At 31.0% G+C, this 18,771-nt stretch overlaps 3 protein-coding genes across 3 annotated transcripts; 2 read left to right on the top strand and 1 right to left on the bottom strand.

The window, feature by feature from the left end:
• The first annotated feature begins 1,556 nt into the window (after positions 1-1,556).
• On the top strand, positions 1,557-3,590 carry LOC132943503 (zinc finger MYM-type protein 1-like). The gene has a single exon (XM_061012531.1). It carries the CDS (start codon positions 1,557-1,559, stop codon positions 3,588-3,590), a length of 2,034 nt encoding a protein of 677 aa, XP_060868514.1.
• A 733-nt stretch (positions 3,591-4,323) lies between these two features.
• Positions 4,324-4,797, top strand: LOC132943497 (uncharacterized). Its single transcript, XM_061012519.1, has one exon. The coding sequence runs from the start codon at positions 4,324-4,326 to the stop codon at positions 4,795-4,797; it is 474 nt and encodes a 157-aa protein (XP_060868502.1).
• Positions 4,798-16,653: 11,856 nt separating this feature from the next.
• Positions 16,654-18,771, bottom strand: LOC132943488 (uncharacterized). The gene has a single exon (XM_061012506.1). It carries the CDS (start codon positions 18,769-18,771, stop codon positions 16,654-16,656), a length of 2,118 nt encoding a protein of 705 aa, XP_060868489.1.

The raw sequence follows: 18,771 nt of genomic DNA, 5'->3' as shown, positions 1-18,771 counted from the left end.
CTTTTTTATTTTAATTTTTTAGTACTGAAAATAAAAAAATTTAAATTTAATAAAAAAATTTTTAAGTAAATTCAAAATAGCCTATTTTCAAATATAATTATTAGAACAATTATGATGGTAAAAAAATGAATCTAATTTTAGTTGCTTATTTTTTAGAATTTTTTTAAAAACATGATTTTTGAGAATTTGCTGACATGAGTATATTTCTTAAATTATTTGCTTATCATATAATATTAACAATTTTTGTCATACGTTTAATTCGCATAATTTTTTATTTTTTTTTTTTTTTTGTCAGGTCTTTCTGTTACACCCTGTATATAAAAAAAATTGAAAGTAAATAGTTTTGGTTTGTGCTTATAAATTATAAAATTATAAAATCATTGATATTATGTTCATAACATAACTAATGGTATCGTATAATATTATATAACTTATTGGTTATTACAACCGTTTATCACACTTTATCGAAACACGGCGATACTTGACAATACACACTTATAATCAAGTAAATCGTACATATATAAGAATATTGGTACTACAGTAAGTTAACTTCATTTTTGCTAAAAAAAAATACATTTGAATGTGTCATTTTATGTAATTTCGTCCAAATTTAAACTTAAAATGTATATAAAAAGTAACAACTGTGTTTAAATATTGACAAAATTTGACCAAATATATTTATCATTAATATAATAAATAATTATTTCAAAAATGTATACTTATTATTATTTCAGATACTTAGCCACGGGCATACAATTCCGGCAACTCGCTTTCTCTTTCAGAATTTCAAAAACGGCGATTTCCACAATCGTATCACAAGTATGTAAAGCTATATGGACAACATTAGTATCGGAACACATGCCTGAGCCAACAGAAGATGATTTTAAAAAAATAGCACAAGGTTTCTGGGACAGATGGCAATTCCCTAACTGTTTAGGAAGTATCGACGGAAAACACATTCGTATAAAAAAACCAAGCAACTCTGGTTCCATGTATTATTGCTATAAATCTTTCTTTTCAATTGGGTTAATAGCTGTAACCAGTTCCGTCTTTACCCTATGGGCACGTGGGGCACGTGCCCAGGGCCCCCATCCAAATGGGGCCCCCGGCCAAATCGAAATTACAATTTTAAATTGTAATGTTTTCGCCGTTACCGATCCTATACGATTACGACGGTTATCGGCAACGACTCGCGGAGTATGTTTCGATCGGGAGCGGGAGGGGTTACCCACACAAATGCAAGAAACTACAACAAGTTTTATATAATATATAAATCAATTACTGCAGTGCCAATAATCTATATCAGTTTCCACCTGCCCGCATTATGTTTATGTACTAGATTATTTATCTTATCTTTATTATGTCAAAGCAGTGAATTGAATAGGAATTTTATTTTGAACGTTTTCAGTAAATACACATTACACAATAAAACTGACTGTCAGTATAAGTGCGCCGTTTGTCCGTTTCGTTTAGTTTATTTAACTATAATAAAAATATAAAATATAACATTTTATTAGTGTCTGTAATAGAGTTGTAGTCTGAAGTCTCATTTAATTATGTCAAAAAGGACATATTTGAGTGGTTCAGACAAAAGAAAAAGACTTGCGATCCAAAAAGAAAAAATTAACAAATTGCCTAAGCTTACTTCATTTTTTACACTCGAGGAAACTAACAGGCATAATGAGTTTTCGACCTCGTTATATCAAGGTACCTCTAAATTTGAAAGTCCAGAAATTGGACCCACTTTTAATGATACAACTATTGTTTTGAGTTCATCAACTCCAAATTTTACTACAAATACACATATTATAGAAAATATATCTCACGACCCTGGTACTTACTGTGATGATATTTTAACTGAAGAAAAACGCGATATTTGGATACTCAAAGGACCAGAGTTTTTCCAGAATAAAAATAGTGACTTCTCCGAAACTTTTACAAGTTTTTCAGATGTAAGTGGTAAAACAAAAACTAGAAGCTTGACTAGAAATGTTTTCACCCGCAAATTGACGAATGGAGAGTGTGTAGAAAGAAGTTGGCTCATATATTCGCCGTTGAAGAAATCTGTATATTGTTATTGCTGTCGTATTTTTAATTATACTATTACTATAAGCAACAGTTTGAGTTCTTCTAATGGATACAAAGATTGGAAACATATTAGTAACTTTTTAATGGAGCATGAGAATAGTTCACTACACAAGCAATCAATGATGAAGTATGTCTCAAGAAGCAAAACTATTGCTCGAGTGGATAATGGATTGATTTCTCAATACAATGCTGAAATCAATTATTGGAAGAATGTACTCAAAAGGATTGTTGCTGTGGTAAAGTTTTTGGCTTCAAGGGGACTTGGATTTCGTGGTGATAATGAAATGTTGGGATCTCAAAATAACGGTAATTATTTGGGATGCTTAGAATTAATAAGCGAATTTGACCCTTTTCTAGCTGATCATATACAAAACTACGGAAGTCGTGGAAAAGGAAGTACATCATATTTGTCTGCAAATATTTGCAACGAATTTATTAATATAATGGGGGAAAAAGTGTTAACAACAATTATTAGTGAAATAAAAGCATCAAAATACTATTCAATAAGCGTCAATTCCACTCCAGATCTATCTCATGTGGACCAACTCACTTTTATTTTACGGTTTGTTAAAGACGGAAAGCCTATTGAGAGATTTTTGCAATTTTTGCCTATCGAAGAGCATAAAGCGCAATATATAGCAGATACGGTTTTAAACTTTTTGGAAGACCATAAAATTCCAATAAAAAATTGTCGTGGGCAGAGTTACGACAACGCAGCAAATATGGCAGGAAAGTATTCTGGGCTACAGGCAAGAATTAAAGAGCAATGTAAATTTGTAATTTTCGTCCCGTGTGCAGCACATTCATTGAACCTGGTAGGGGTCCAAGCGGTTGGATGTGTTTCAGAAGCAGTATCATACTTTCAATTAGTCCAGAAATTGTTCAATTTTTTTTCAAGTTCAACCAATCGATGGACGATATTAAAAGGATGTTTAGGCGGACAAAAAGTTCTGAAAAACTTATCTGAAACCAGATGGTCGGCACGAGCTGATGCTATTAATGCTTTGCACAATGGTTATAATCATATTTTTGAAGCTTTATTATTAATTGCTAAAAACACCGATCAATCAGCAGAAACGAAAAACGAGGCACAAAGTCTTGGCAAAAAAATGGAAAAATTGGAGACCGTTATCCTTACTGAGACATGGAATGACCTTCTGGGAGCTATAAATAAAACAAGCTTAAGTTTACAGAATAATACTATAACAATGGACGTTGCAACAAAACTGTTTGCATCACTTAGCGAGTATATTAGTAATGCACGCAATAATTTTGATCAGTATGAATCGGCCGCCAAAGAAATTAATCCAAATTCTGACTATAAAGATAAATTTCAAAGAATAAGAATTCGAAGCACACGTATTACTTTTTTGGAAAATCCATCAGAGACTGTGCAGTTGAGTGGTAAAGAAAAATTTTATGTAGAAACGTTCCTTCCCATAATCGACACGCTAAATACACATTTAATGCAACGATCGGAATCGTACAAAGAAATTAATTAACGTTTTAGTTTTTTTACTCAGTTACGAACAATTGAACCTAATCATTTGAAAAAAAAATGCAAAGAATTGGCAGATTTCTATTGTGAAGACATAAACACTAATGAGTTAAATTCAGAATGTTTTCATTTAAGGGAATACTTGAAAACCTTCAAAAATGAATCCATGGACTTAAGTATCTTAGACATACATTCTTTAATAAAAGCAGACAAATTAGCAGAAACATTCCCAAACGTGGAAGTTGCCACAAGGATTTTCCTTTGCCTCATGATCACCAATTGCAGTGGGGAGCGCTCATTTTCACAACTAAAAAGAATAAAAAACGAATTACGAACAACTATGTTCAAGAACGGTTAACCAATTTGTCAATAATGTGCATAGAAAGTGATCTCCTTCAAAAACTAGACTTCGAAGATATAATTGAAGATTTTGCACATCAGAAATCTCGAAAAAAGCCGTTGCTTACTTAACGATACACATAAACAATAAACATATAAACATAAATAATAATAATAAACACATAAAAATAAAATATAAGTTTCATTGTTTTTTTTATTCAGTGAAATGTACATAGTTTTTAATTAATATTAAATAAATCATATTAAAATAAACTTTTGATATTTTTATTCAACTTTTGTAGGCCTACTAAAAGGGCCCCTTTAGCTCCAAGTGCCCATGGGCCCCTGCAAAGCTTAAGACGGCCCTGGCTGTAACCGATGCAAATTATAAGTTTGTAATGGTGAGCGTGGGCTCTTATGGTAAAGAAAATGACGCAGGCGTTTTTGATGAATGCCCCTTTAGGGAAGCTATAGAAACGGGAAAACTAAAAGTACCTAAGGAAGAATTATTGCCGGGCTCCAGTATCAAGACACCTTATCTTCTCATAGGAGATGCAACATTTCCTCTTAAGAATTATTTAATGAGACCATTTCCGGAAAAAACAACAACTAAAGGCGATGCTAAAGATAATTTCAACTATCGGTTATCTCGAGCAAGAATGGTGGTAGAATGTTCATTTGGTTCTATAAGCTCTAAATTCAGAATTCTGCAAAAATCTATCGAAACCAATGTAGAAAACGCAGTCCATATTGTGAAAGCCATAACATTATTACACAACATCATACGTGATTTGGAATCAATAAATGAGACTGAAGTTGTAATATTCCAGCAGTGCCGCATTAAGCCAAATTGCCGCCCCGGGGCAATATAAAATTTGCCGCCTATATATATTTAAAAAAAATATCATATGATTTTCACCTCTCTTTTTTCGCTATCATAAACACTGTGAGTTGATCTCGTGTTGTTACATCAGGAGTCGAGTCTACTATAAGTGAAAAATATTTAAATAATTTTTAGTTTTTTTTTCTATAAATATCAATACAATTTTATCTGTTGAGTAAAAAATCTTGAAAATTTAATAGAAGGCTCCTAGGTTATTGTTTCAAAGGCAGAAGAAAAAAATTAAAAATCTTTAGTCACAGTTTTTATTTATAAGCATATAAAGTTCAAATTTTGACAAAATACGGAAAAATCACGAAAATAAGCAAATTATTTTGAGTTGAGAATTCATAAAAATTTTTCTTTTTAAATCTAAGATTTGAAAATGTAATATAAGATTACTCATAAGTTTGTCTACCTTTATCAAAAAAAAAATGTCTACAAGAAACTTAAATTAAATTTTTATGAGCGTCTGAAATTTATATTTTTACAACATTTGATATTTTCTCGATTTCTCATGTAACAATTTTCTTATTTTATTGTAATTAAAAAACGAATGACTGTAGATACTTGAAAAATTCATTAAATGTTTATATTAGCATTTTCTATACACCATAAAATTTTAAAAATATTTTGACTCTTTTTGAGCTGTTTACGGACATTGTCAGTTTTCAATTTTTTTAGTTTTTTTTTCTATAAATATCAATAAAATTTTATTTGTTGGGTAAAAAAGTGTGAATATTTAATATAAAGCTCCTGATATATAATAGCAGTTGAAAAATATTAAAAATACATAGGCAACATTTTTTTTATAAGCATTTAAAGTTCAAATTTTGACAACATTTATCAAATTTATAATTTATTAACTATTTTGTAGTTAAAAATGTATAAAATGTTTAACTTTTATGGCTAAGGATTGAAAATTTAAAACAAGGCTTCACGTAAATAGGTTATATATAAATTACTTTATTCACAATAATATCATCAAATATACTTGATAATATCATAGGCTGACTGACCGTTTTCGCTCAGAATCGTTTTTCTTATACAATGATATTATATCATTGAATTCAAATTTAACACCATCCATTACAGTGACCCATTTGTAACCTACTGTACAGCAGAGCGACTTCCACTTATCCACCTTTTTTCTTTTGCTGCTTTTTGGTAAGCTGCACCACTTAATTTAATTCGCTTACCAGACATAGTATAGTATTCAATAACATACATTTAACAAACACAACACTGTTGTCTACCGAAATTGCGTCGATACTGTGGTCGTCAACAGACGACAGTCGATGATAAGATTACTAAAATGATCGTCAAATACGTTTTTTCGCGATTATTATTAGATCATACAGCTCGCATTGCCCGCAACAGCAAACAGGCGACAGCTCTTCGATGTGATTGAGTCACTCGCCGAAAATTAAAAGCTATAAATAACACAGACACACAACTGTGATGCATTTAGTTATTATTGAATCGTTGATAGATAAAATTATTATTGGTATTAATATTTTTAATATAATAATAATTATTTTAAAAATTTAATACAAAATTCGTAACGGAGAACGTATAATATTATAATATGATATATTTTTTAAAAATCTGCCGCCCCTCAAATCACCTTAAAATTGCCGCCCCGGGGCAATTGCCCCCCCTTGCCCCCCGTTAAATTCGGCTCTGTATTCCAGGATTCATACCGAAATACACCAAGAACTCTACAGTATGATTTACAAAGGAGACTTAATGCTTCATCACGAGCAGCTATGCAAGTGAGGGAACATTTTAAATTGTATTTTGAACAACATCGCATACAAAGATTGTAAGTACCTAATTATAATTGAATAAAATATGTATTATGTACTTACATGTGTTATTAATTATTTTGGCAACTTCCTCCCATTCACGGTGTGCTAATAATCTATTATGATAATTCTTACACCTCTTGTCCCACAATGCAGGGCGTTCTTGGACAGCACTGATCAAATGTTCAGGCAATGTAATGTTCAATAGCAATGGAAAGTGGAAAATGTCCAGTGTACGTGATGGTCCATAAAATAATAATAATGTAATGAAATAAGTTGTCACATAAAATAACATCAGGTCATTATATGTCACTAACTCGTTCAAACACGTTCAGACCCGACTATACGCGCGAAAATATCAAACTATTTGATCGCGTTCGTATCGCGCCGCAACACATCGCTTCGCAATAAAGTGCGTTTAACCATGTAGGCCACTTTCGACGAAGGCAATTGTTTGAAATTTTCGCGTCGCTTCGCGTTGAATTCGCTCACGTTGGCCGCCGCGTTACACACGGAGCGGTTTGACCGCCGTGGTTCGCTAGCGGTGGTCTTTTAAAAACATTTAAAAAATCATGATTGAAGTGTGAACTTGGTAAATTCATTGTTTCAATCCTACATTTTTATTTACAAGTGGAAATTTTATTAATAATTAGAAATTATTCGATATTGATCGAGTGTAATAATATAGTACTATATGTATTGTGGCCCACAAGATAACGACCAGTTGTCGTGTACTCATGTGTGTAGACGGAGACATGGTGGGACCGAACGAGTGCCGAGTGTCAACAAGTCGAGGCGAGTAGTAGACACGTTGAAGCAAGTCCTAAATTAATACTATTGCGACCGGACAACGGAAACTCTTGCAATGTCTTGGGACAGTGTACTACCGATATTCATAGGTCACAGTAGTTTTTTTAATTTACAGTCGTATCTATTCAGAATTGAGTTTTAAAATGATCGATACCTACTGAACAATTTATAATTGAAATTCAACAAAACGATTGTATCTGGAACAAACGTAAGTATTTCATTGAATATTTATATTTTATTTATTAATTTATATAATATTTCAACATGTAAGTTATAACTAACGACAACTTTAGAAAGAAATGTTTTTTAATTAATATTAGAATAGAAGTTATTATATTATAAAAATTATGTATTATAATGTATTTAGAGGAAAGAAGTCATCATGATAGTCAGGCGATTCATGTGGGATGGACTAGTGTGTTGACTAGTGGGATGCTTGCGTTCATAACTTTAATGAACTGGATAATAAACAAAAATCGGAAAAAAGTAAAATTTAGATTAATATATTTATTATTTAACATATTAGTTTTAGTTTAACAAATAAAATATACGGTTTTATATTAATAATAAAAAAAAAGATCACCTATAGGCTATATATTAACTTATAATGTTAAGATCCCCAATATTATTCACCAATAATTTTATTCTGCCAGCTAAGTGCGTTATTTGGATCATTTACATATGTCACGAAGTATTCTCTAATATCTTTTGCGTTGGTCTGTGAATTTCCAACACCTCTTCTCTCCGTTATACTTTCTATAGGATTGCTTTGACTGTCTTCAAAAATACCTTCACCGTCTTCTCCGTCTCGGCGTCGTACAAAGTTATGTAAGACGCAGCAGGCTTTTGTTATTTTAACTGCAACATTTGGGTAAACTAACATGCTTGTTTGAAATACTCTCCATTTTTTAGACAAAATTCCAAACGAACATTCTATGTATTGACGGGCCCTCAATAAACGATAGTTGAAAGTCCTCCTATTGTTGTTTAATGTTCTGCCTGGAAACGGTCGTAGCAAATTTTTGTGAAGTGCAAAAGCTTCGTCAGCAACTAAAATAAACGGCTGTGGCACACCATTATCATCACCTGGTAAACATTGATCCGGTGGAAAATTTACACTACCCGAGTAAAACTTTTTACCGAATGTTGAAGTTTTGAACACGTTACAGTCGCTTTCTTTCCCATAGAACAATAATTCGAATCACAAATGGCCATAAGAATTAGAGAAAAAAGTTTTTGTAGTTATAATACATTGAGCCACTATTCTTGGGACACTCGAGCCTTATGTGTTTTCCATCCACCTATAATTATATTATACAGTTTATTATATGAGAAGTGATAATGTGAAATTAACTAGGAAAAATTGTTCACTGCGTACATTTACGTACAAATTGTAGAAAACATTAAGTACATTTTTTTGGCTTTTGGAAATTATTTATTCACTTTTTTACCAAAAAAGATGGTGAAGTAGTTTTTTTTGCATACTAGGTATTGCAATATTGCATATTAAATTAATAATATTTTGTCATGCATAAAATGTTATAATACCTACATTTTGTAAGCACTAAGTGATTATTTATTTTAATAATATTAAATTATAAATTTTTTGTTCATTATATTAAGTAGATACCAATAATTTTAAGTTATTTAATTTGTTTTAAATTATTTTTGAGTCATAAATGTATAATCTATTAAATTGTGAATTTTTTATCATATTACACAATTTAAAGTTTTTTTCTTGCATATATGTTGCATATTTTCACGATCTTGACTGCATATTAGGTAGGTATATGGTATATTTTGACACTTTTTTTATGCATGAAAATCCGTGCTCTATTATTATATTATAATTATTTGTTAAATCAATGAAATAAGTAGGTGGATATACAAATAAATAAACATACCGCTCCAACAGTATTTGGAAAGTTCGTTTTCTCGTAAAAATCTTTTGATATATTCAGCCAGTCATTTGTTGTTGGTTCTGTCATTTCCAAAGGTTGTAACACTTTCCATAGAACATCGCAAGATTTTTAACACATTCGAGACGAATCACGCGCGAGGCGCGTGATACAACTATGTACAATGGAGACGGAACATTTTCCCTCCTTTTTTCCCCTGGAAACGAGCGGTTTTTACCACTTTTCGTATAATTATTTTGCTTTTGCATTTTAATCAACTTTTACGATTTTTTCAGAATATTATAGTAGAAATGTTGTAGTTTAAAAAAAAAAAATAATAATTTCCATAACTTAAATACTTCATATTTTTCTTATCGGTCAAAACATGATCAAAAATGACAAAAAAAAAGTCGACCAATTTTTTTTTTAATATAAAACTTCAAAAATAACATTTTTCTTTATTTACAAATTCAAAATAAACAACATAATTTAGTTATTACCAAAAAACTTAAATATAAAAACAAATTTATAAAAAATAATCTGAATACTCATACTAGTTCAGGCTACATGGGTAGTATATTATAAAACAAGTTAAAAAAAATTACTGGAAATGCTTATATAAAATGTCTTAATACTAATAATGATTTTTAATTTACAACCAATAATTATTTATAGTGTGATATTTTTCAAAATAGTCCTCAATACATAACGGTGTATCACACTGTTTGCAATAAAACGAAGTTTCTTTTCTTCCTCTTTTGCCACTTATATATTTTATTTTATCTGCACAAACTTTACAGACTCTTCTGGGGTTTTGTTTTGATGCTGTTGATGGTATACGTGTAATAAAATGTCGTCCTGACAGCCGATTTGTAACAGTATCATTATAGTTGTCTTGATTATAACCACTTTTTTCTGCCATTTGTAAGCCCAAATTAATTATAAATGTCCTTAATGTCATTTTTTTGTGTTGGTTTACTCTGGTCTTCAATATGTAACTATTCACGACTGTTACCATAAATAAATGAAAGAACATTTTTTTCCACCATTTTAAAATTTTTCAATGAAATGGATAATATGAAACCATTTGATCTCCGTGATGAACACCTGTTTTGTTTATATTGTAGTCAATAATAGCATTAGGTTTAAACTTTAGAAGTTCACCAGTTTTAGACCTAACCGTCGAAGAGATCGAATAATTGAATATGCATACCTATTAGTTTCTTTTTTAATTAATTTAATTAAACTATCTGGAAAAAAAATACTAAAAAACTCTATTTCAGCTGATTTACCAAGTACTTCATCTGAGACACCTGACATTGACGTAAATACGTAAGGTTGGGGTTCAGGATTTACTCTTTCCCATTCAAATATAACAGGTGCTATACTTTCAATTGAACGTCTTTCTACTTCTCTATTTGTCAAAAAAGGTTCATTATTATCACGATTTTGTATAAAATTTCCATGTTGAATTTCGTCTATGGTGTCATCAAAACCCCATTCCTCAGCTATATTTTTATAATTACTTTCAACATTTTTTATTGGTACTTCATTCATATTTTGCCTTCTATTATCAGTAATTGGAACAGTTAAATCATTATCAATATTGTCAACCATCTCAACAAGATTTTCAAAAAGATTTGCACATTCATTTTCAAATGCAACCGGTAACAAATTCGTATAAACAGCTTCACACGTGTCCTCGTCAGAACTATTATTATCAACATCATCATCTTCTCTATCAGATCCACTATCATCCATAAATTCATCTAACATACGACTTATGTCTTTGTCGTTAATTTTTTTAGACATTTTTCCCTTTAAAAATAATAAAATATTAAACGTAAATCGTTTACTTATCACGCTGTGTATAAAAATAAAATGTATAAAGCGTCTATTTTATTTTAGAAATATATCGATAACAAGACAACATTATGACGTATAATACGTAATATGCGTGTCTATATAAATAAAATGATATAAATAAAATAGTATTACCATTTAGGAACGAACTCTGTCAGCAAACTTCGTCAAGCCGACACACGACAGTCCAAGAAAATGAAAAATTATTTTGATAAAATTATTAATTGAAACAACTATTATTAACAGCCAATAGGCGCTTCGAATCAAATTCCAGTGACGCTCCACGTGGAGCAAATAATGTACTCTTTTTATATAAATAATCTTTACGATATTACCTATCGATAGATTGTCATATGAAAACAATGGTGTGAGTATATGATTTTATATCGATTTTTAAAATTCGATAGTAGACACAACGTGCGAGACGCGTGATTCGTCTTTTATAAGTAAAATATCGTAACGCGCCAGATACGTGACTCGTCTCAAACGTAACTTTTAGATTATGACGGACCGTCTCGAAGGTGTTAAAAACTTTTTTACAGTTACCTAGTACCAGAACATTGCGTAGAATTACAGAACAAATAGACCTAAGGCCAGGATTAAATGATATTTTATTTGAAGCGATGGACTTAAAATTTAAAAATATGAAGGATGATGCGTAGGATTGCATTTTGTGTATTGACGAAATGTCTATTAAATCCCATTTATTTTATAAATTATCTCAGGATTATATAATAGGATTCAATAACTCAAATAACTCAAAGACTTACGAACTAGCAAAACACGTATTGTTTTTTATGTTGAGAAGTTTGAATCATGAGTGGAAACAACCTGTCGCTTACTATTTTATAAACAATAGTTGTTCAGGAATTAATCTTCAAAATATCTTTGATGTAATTACAAAACTTACTAGTATATCAATAAATATTAAGGCTGTGACAACCGACCAGGGATCCAATTTTACCAGTTTTGCAAATACTATGAATGTGTCAAGTAAACGACCTTTTTTTTTTGTCAACGGAAAAAAAATATTTTATATATTTGATGTCCCCCATTTATTAAAGTCTACCCGAAATAATTTCTTCAAATACAATTTAACATTTTCAAACAGCACAACAGAAAAAAAAATACCTTACTCAATTCTACAAATCAGACCAAGGTTTAAATCGATTAGCCCCTAAATTAACAGATATTCACATTAATCCTGGTGCCTTCCAGAAAATGAAAGTTAGATATGCTAGCCATACATTAAGTGCTACTGTAGCAGCTGGTATGAAAACCTGTATTGAAGGCGGTACTTTACCTCGTATAGCTAATGGTACTGTTCAATTTATTAATAATATGGACAAATTATTCGATCTACTAAATTCAAAACCTTACTGTGGGAATAAAGAATTTAATGAACCATTCAGAAATGCTGATAACCAGAGAAAACATTTACAATTCATGTTAGAAGAATTTACAAACATGAAGATTATTCAAAAACAAATTGTAAATGGAAAAATGGTTGAAGTAGATGTTACATCACGGGTAAAATTTTTAAATGGCTGGAAGATAACTATTAGTTCTGTTCTACAATTATGGGATGACATTACCAAAGAATTAGGTAAGCCCTATATTTTATATACAGGTCGTTTAAATCAAGATTGCTTGGAGAATCTTTTTGGAACTTTCCGCAACCAGAATGGAAATTGTGTAAACCCAACCCCCATTCAATTTTTCTTCAGTTTTAAAAAAATATTTTTTATGAACTATTTTAAACATTCAAGTGGATCTAATTGTTTGGATGACTTGAACAACATATTGACTAATATTGGAGATATTTCACCCCCCTTAAATAATGGCCGTGCACTATTTCCAGAAAAAACTCCTTTTAACTTTTCAAATTTAAAAGTTGGTACTGTTGACTACCGTGAGTTATGCTTTCCAGAGAGAAATGCACTTGCTTATGTTTGTGGCTATTTTATTAAAAAGTGTAGTGAAAGACATAGTTGTGAGATGTGTTTAAATTATATTGCAAATCAAAACCAATAAGACCAATCACTTTTATTTATATATTTTAAAGCATATACAAATAGTGAAGTTAATTCCACTGATTCCACTTTTGGAAAATTAAATGTACCAACCGATCAGTTTCTTAATTATATAAATAATTTGGATGATATATTTATTAACAATTTTCCTTTATTAGCAGTAGAAGACAATGTTGGGAAAAAACTTAAAAATTTACTAGACAATGTGCCTTTAAATCATCCTTGTCCAAATTTTGATATTGAATTTCTCAAAAAACTATATATCCGTTTAAGAATATTTCATACCATTAAAAACTTAAATATAACTATGTTATCGACAACAAGAAAAAACCGAAAATTAGGTATTTTATCCCACCTTTAATGTATAATATATTACAAATATGTAATATATTTACAAAAACACAATTTATATTTTTTTGGTAATGATGGGTGGTGGGGGGGGGAGGTTGAACCTATGGTCATGCCATAGTATAAGACTTATATATATAGTATAAGCCCCCCAAATCTCAAACTCTAATTGCACCTAATACCTTGAAAAATAATACTACTCTTAGTAACATTTGAAAATGCGCGGTAGCTTATAAAGAATATTACTACCGTTTCATGATGGAATAAAATATTACTAACTTCCTACTGTACCTCAAATAAAATGGCTGACTGACTTCAAAGAATTTAGTAAAGAACTACCATTGGACGACGATGAAGATGATAATCAAATTTGTTTTATCGACCTATTTGATATCCTCAATGAGGGCACTGAAGAAAAAGATGATTTAGATAATATTAATTTACCATTACATAGAAGATGTGCATATTATTCTATTAATCTCATTGCTACAAATGATATAGAAAAAGCTTTAAGTAATATTGATAACAAATGTATTTATAATGAAAGAGAAAAAAAATTACTACACTTTAAGAAAGTACAGTGAAACCTCCCTTAACGGACACCTCTAAATAGCGGACGTTTTTTTCGGAAACGGGAACATTTTCACTATTTATGTTTAGGAAAACCTCTAAATACAGGACACTCTAAATAACGGACATTTTTATGACGTTGATATTAGTTATTTAGAATTATTTTGGAATACCTGAATAAAAACCTGAATTATTAAGTTATCTTATGTGTACATTATTATACTGTATATGAAAATCTTATCTTATCCGTTCAGTAGATCGATTCTGTAAGTCGATATTGTGTTAACGAATTTATTAGATAACGATCACTATCGACATATTCTAAAATGTATCGAATTTAGTTATCGACTAAGTGATTCTGTAAATGACTCTATCGGTAGTTTGCGCTTACAAATTTCGTTACCAACATATCGATAGGAAATAATCACCTAATGATCATTTTCCGGGAGATTATAAATGGTATCCAATCACATTAATATTAAAATAATAAAGATAAATGTATCTCAATGTATCTTTAGGTATTACATTTTAATAATAATAGTTTTTCAAATAAACTATTAGATAAACGTTGCCTCTGTGGCACTAAAATTTCTCCAGCAGCACTAAACAGTCTTTCGACCGAAGCACTAGAAGGTAATCCTACATTAAAATATATAAATGTTTTTACGACCTTTGGATATTTCAATAAAGATGTAAGTTCGGTATTAGTACTTTTTAAATAATCACTAAGTTGTTGGTCTGGTTTGATGTTATTAGGTTTACTTTTAACATGCAGAAAAAGTCTTCTGACTCACTAACATTCTCATCACTGCTACTTGAGTCATTTAGTACTTCTTGGTTAAGTTTATTAAACTTAGTTTTTAGCCATTCTTCGGCTGTGTTATACATATCAGTAGCATTTAACCATTTCAATTTGAATTGCGGTATAAGACATGCAGCTATTATTAAATTTTTTCACACATATTGGACTAAACCTGGAATTTATTATAAAAATTCATTATTATTTATCATATTGATATTACTATAGTAATTATTAAATTTAATTATTTAAATAAATTACCTTTTATCAATTCCTGTAACTATTATTTCTACAAGAGAACCACATATCGTAAAGTTTTTGACTTTAAGCTTATTATACTTATTTTGTAATGCATATAAAGTTGGAAGCAAAAAACCCATATAGACACTTTTTTCTCCTTGAAGAAAATCTAAAGAATTAGCTAGTGGTTTCATAACATCAACATATTCTTGAATGAAATCAATTTCTTCTAGTCCAAACCGAGGTATTGAACAAAAATCAAAAACGTTATGAAATTTATTTAATCCTAGAGGGACTTTCAACAAATTATTAATTTGTGAAATTCCGTCATATGGTCCATTCCAACGAGTTTAACTTGGTGACTTAAGGTAAACACCAAATTTTTCATGTATTTTTTCAGCCACATGATTGATTTTGTTTGTTCCAAAGTTTTTGAATTTTGGCAATGACTTTTCTATATACAGTGAAACCTCTAAATAGCGGACACTCTCGGTCGCCGAAATTTTGTCCGCTATTTAGAAGAAAACATTTTTTTTAACAAATAAATAAATTCAATAATTTTATTTTATATTATTTTTACATTAATTGAATACACGATAAAACTAACATTTATGAAAAAAAAAACAGTTACCTTAATTTTATTTTATTTTTACATATTTCCGTTTCTCTTCTCCATTTTCAGCCCAAATTTTGTAAAGAGCGTCTTTATTTGCTATAATATCAGCAATTTGTGTTTTATTAACACTAAATTTGTCTGCTAATGCACGAACGCCCATTGTATTTGATGTTCGAAATTCCAGAATGTCTATTTTTTCTTTGAAAGTTAATCGTTTTCTTTTGCTAGCTATAGCGCAATAAAGTTCGTATAAACAATACGTATAATAAATTCGCACTACAATAAACGTTGGCATCACAAACACAACTAAACGCACATAGGACAATGCATTAGTTATACTACTTCGTTGACGCGATAATATTTCAATGACTCAATAGCTCGATTCTGTAACTCGATAAGAGGCCTTATCGAATAATTTCGGTTCGTTAAGCCATCGATAGTGAGCGTTATCGACAATAGCAGAAATGAGCGATTCTCTAAATAATTGATAACGAAATTAATCGTTAAATGTCAAATTATTATCGAAAATATTCGATACCGTATCGGACCTTATAGAAGGGCCGTTAAGCCTTATCGAATGTTATATTGTAATCGTTAAACGTTATACCTACATTGTACATTGACAATTGACAACTAGTTTAACATTTAGAATCTAAAGAGATAGGTACAATAGGTACAAATTAAATAGGTACAATGTATAAAGTAAAAAGGCCACTCTGATCTTGATTAATTTTTTTTTTTTTTTTTTTATTAGGAAAATAAGGCTTCGACATCACAGGTCATTAGCCTAGCTTGAATTAAGAGTACAAGACAAAAAAAAAAAATTGTATAGCTTAATGACTACGGAAAGGGTTTTTACATTGTTAAAGTTTGTTTATTAGGTGGATTTGAGTAAGAAAAGAGATAATTTTAAAAATATTATTTTCGTTTAGTGCTTCATCCATATTCGGTGGTATAGCTAGATTGTTTCTTGCGTCCCTGTACTTTGAGCAATCCTGGATGATATGTTGTATTGAGAGGTCGGCATGGCATTCGTCGCAGGTGGGAGGTGGGTTTTTGTTGATGAGAAAAGCGTGGGTTGTGAAGGAATGTCCGATTCTGCATCTTGTGATGGCAACTTCTTGGCGTCTGTTGAGGAAGTACGGTGGGTTCCACTTTTTTGTGTCTTTCTTGACTGATTTCAGCTTGTTGGTAGGCGGAATAGCATCCCAATGATTTTGCCATCTAGCATGTATTTTGCGTTTGATGGATGATTTAATGTCATTAGTCGGTAGGTCGGAAATTGTTGGGTGGAGGATAATTTTGGTTGCAAGGTCAGCTGCCTTGTCAGCCATTTCATTGCCAGTAATACCAATGTGTGATGGAACCCACATAAATTCGATGTTTTTGGTGGTCGATTTAAATATTATTTGGATATTTTGGGTAGTTTCGTTTGAGGGTAGTGGGTTTTGAAGGGCAAGTAAAGCACTGAGTGAATCACTTAAAATTAGAATGTGGTTTGAGTTGATAGTATTGGCTAATATGATAGCTTCATTAATGGCTTGAGATTCAGCCGAGAATATACAAGTTTCCGGTGGGAGCTTGTGAAGGAGTGTGATATTTTTTTGGATTATTGAAAATCCAACACCTTGAGTGGATTTAGAAGCATCAGTGTATATTTTTTCGAAGTGTGAATATTTGTCTTGGATAATTTCATAAAATTGCGAGGTGATAATATTGGGATTTGTGTCGTGTTTGTTAAGTTGTAGAAGCTCAGTATTGACTTTGATTTTCCAAAACCAAGTGGGATGGTTTGGGTATGTGATTTTGTTTTTGACAGATGTGTGTATGGTGTGTTTATTGATTAGTTGGAAGAAGATATCATGTATAGATAATACGGGGTTTTTTATTGGAAAAATTAAATTTGTGGTTTTGTCGTTAAAAAAGTTATTGTATCCCATGTGGTTTGGAGTGCTTTTTCTTTTTATTCCATAATTTAGGAGATCTTTTTCTCTAAGTAGGTTGAGGGGAAGTTCTCCAGCATAGCATAGAATGCTGTCAATGGGGCTGGTTCTGAATGCTCCTATTGATAGACGAATACCCTCATTGTGGATTGGATCCAATGTTTTTAATAGCTTTTCTTTGGCTGTAATATAAATTTGGGCACCATACTGTATTTGTGATAATATAAGGGATTTATAGACTGTTATAAGTGATTTCGTTTTGGCGCCCCATGTATGGTGGGAAAGTGTTTTTATGATGTTCATTCGGACTTTGCATGTACTTTTGAGCTTTTTTATGTGTGAGCCCCATCTTAGTTTATTGTCGAATATCATTCCAAGTACGCGGAGATTTTCACAAATGGGTATTGGGGAGTTTTTAAGGTGGAATTGTATGTTTGCTCTAGGGTTAGTATGGAAGGTAATACATTGGCTTTTACCAGCAGAGAATTTGAAACCAGTTTTGTGAGACCAATCTTGGAGTATATTTAGTGCGTCTTGTAATATATCCACAGTTGTTTTGGTGTTTTGTCCGCTGCAGTAGATGTGACAATCATCGGCGAATAGTAGATGTTTTGTGGGTTTCGGTATGTTTTTGAAAATGTCATTGATGGCCAATAAAAACATTGTAACGCTAATAACAGACCCTTGGGGTAGTCCATTTTCTGTTTGGTGGATTTTTGATAGTTCTGATAGGGCTCTGACTTGGATTTTGCGATTTTTTAGGAAATTTTGTAAGAATAGAAACATTTTGCCGTTTATGCCACTGTTTTGTATGATTTTGAGGACTCTATTCCTCCATACCATGTCATATGCTTTTTCTAAATCTAAAGATATTAGTATGAGGTGATGTTTTTTATTTTTAGCATTGCAGATATCCGTGTGGAGGGTGGCGAGTATGTCAATGGTAGTGTGGTTTTTGCGAAAGCCGCATTGTTCCTTAATTATTAGGTTAGATGTTTCTAAGTGCCAAATTAGTCGTTTATTGACCATTTTTTCCAT

This window comes from Metopolophium dirhodum, chromosome 1 (assembly GCF_019925205.1).
Source record: "Metopolophium dirhodum isolate CAU chromosome 1, ASM1992520v1, whole genome shotgun sequence".
Lineage (NCBI taxonomy): Eukaryota > Metazoa > Arthropoda > Insecta > Hemiptera > Aphididae > Metopolophium > Metopolophium dirhodum.
This window is presented reverse-complemented; position numbering and strand designations above follow the sequence as displayed.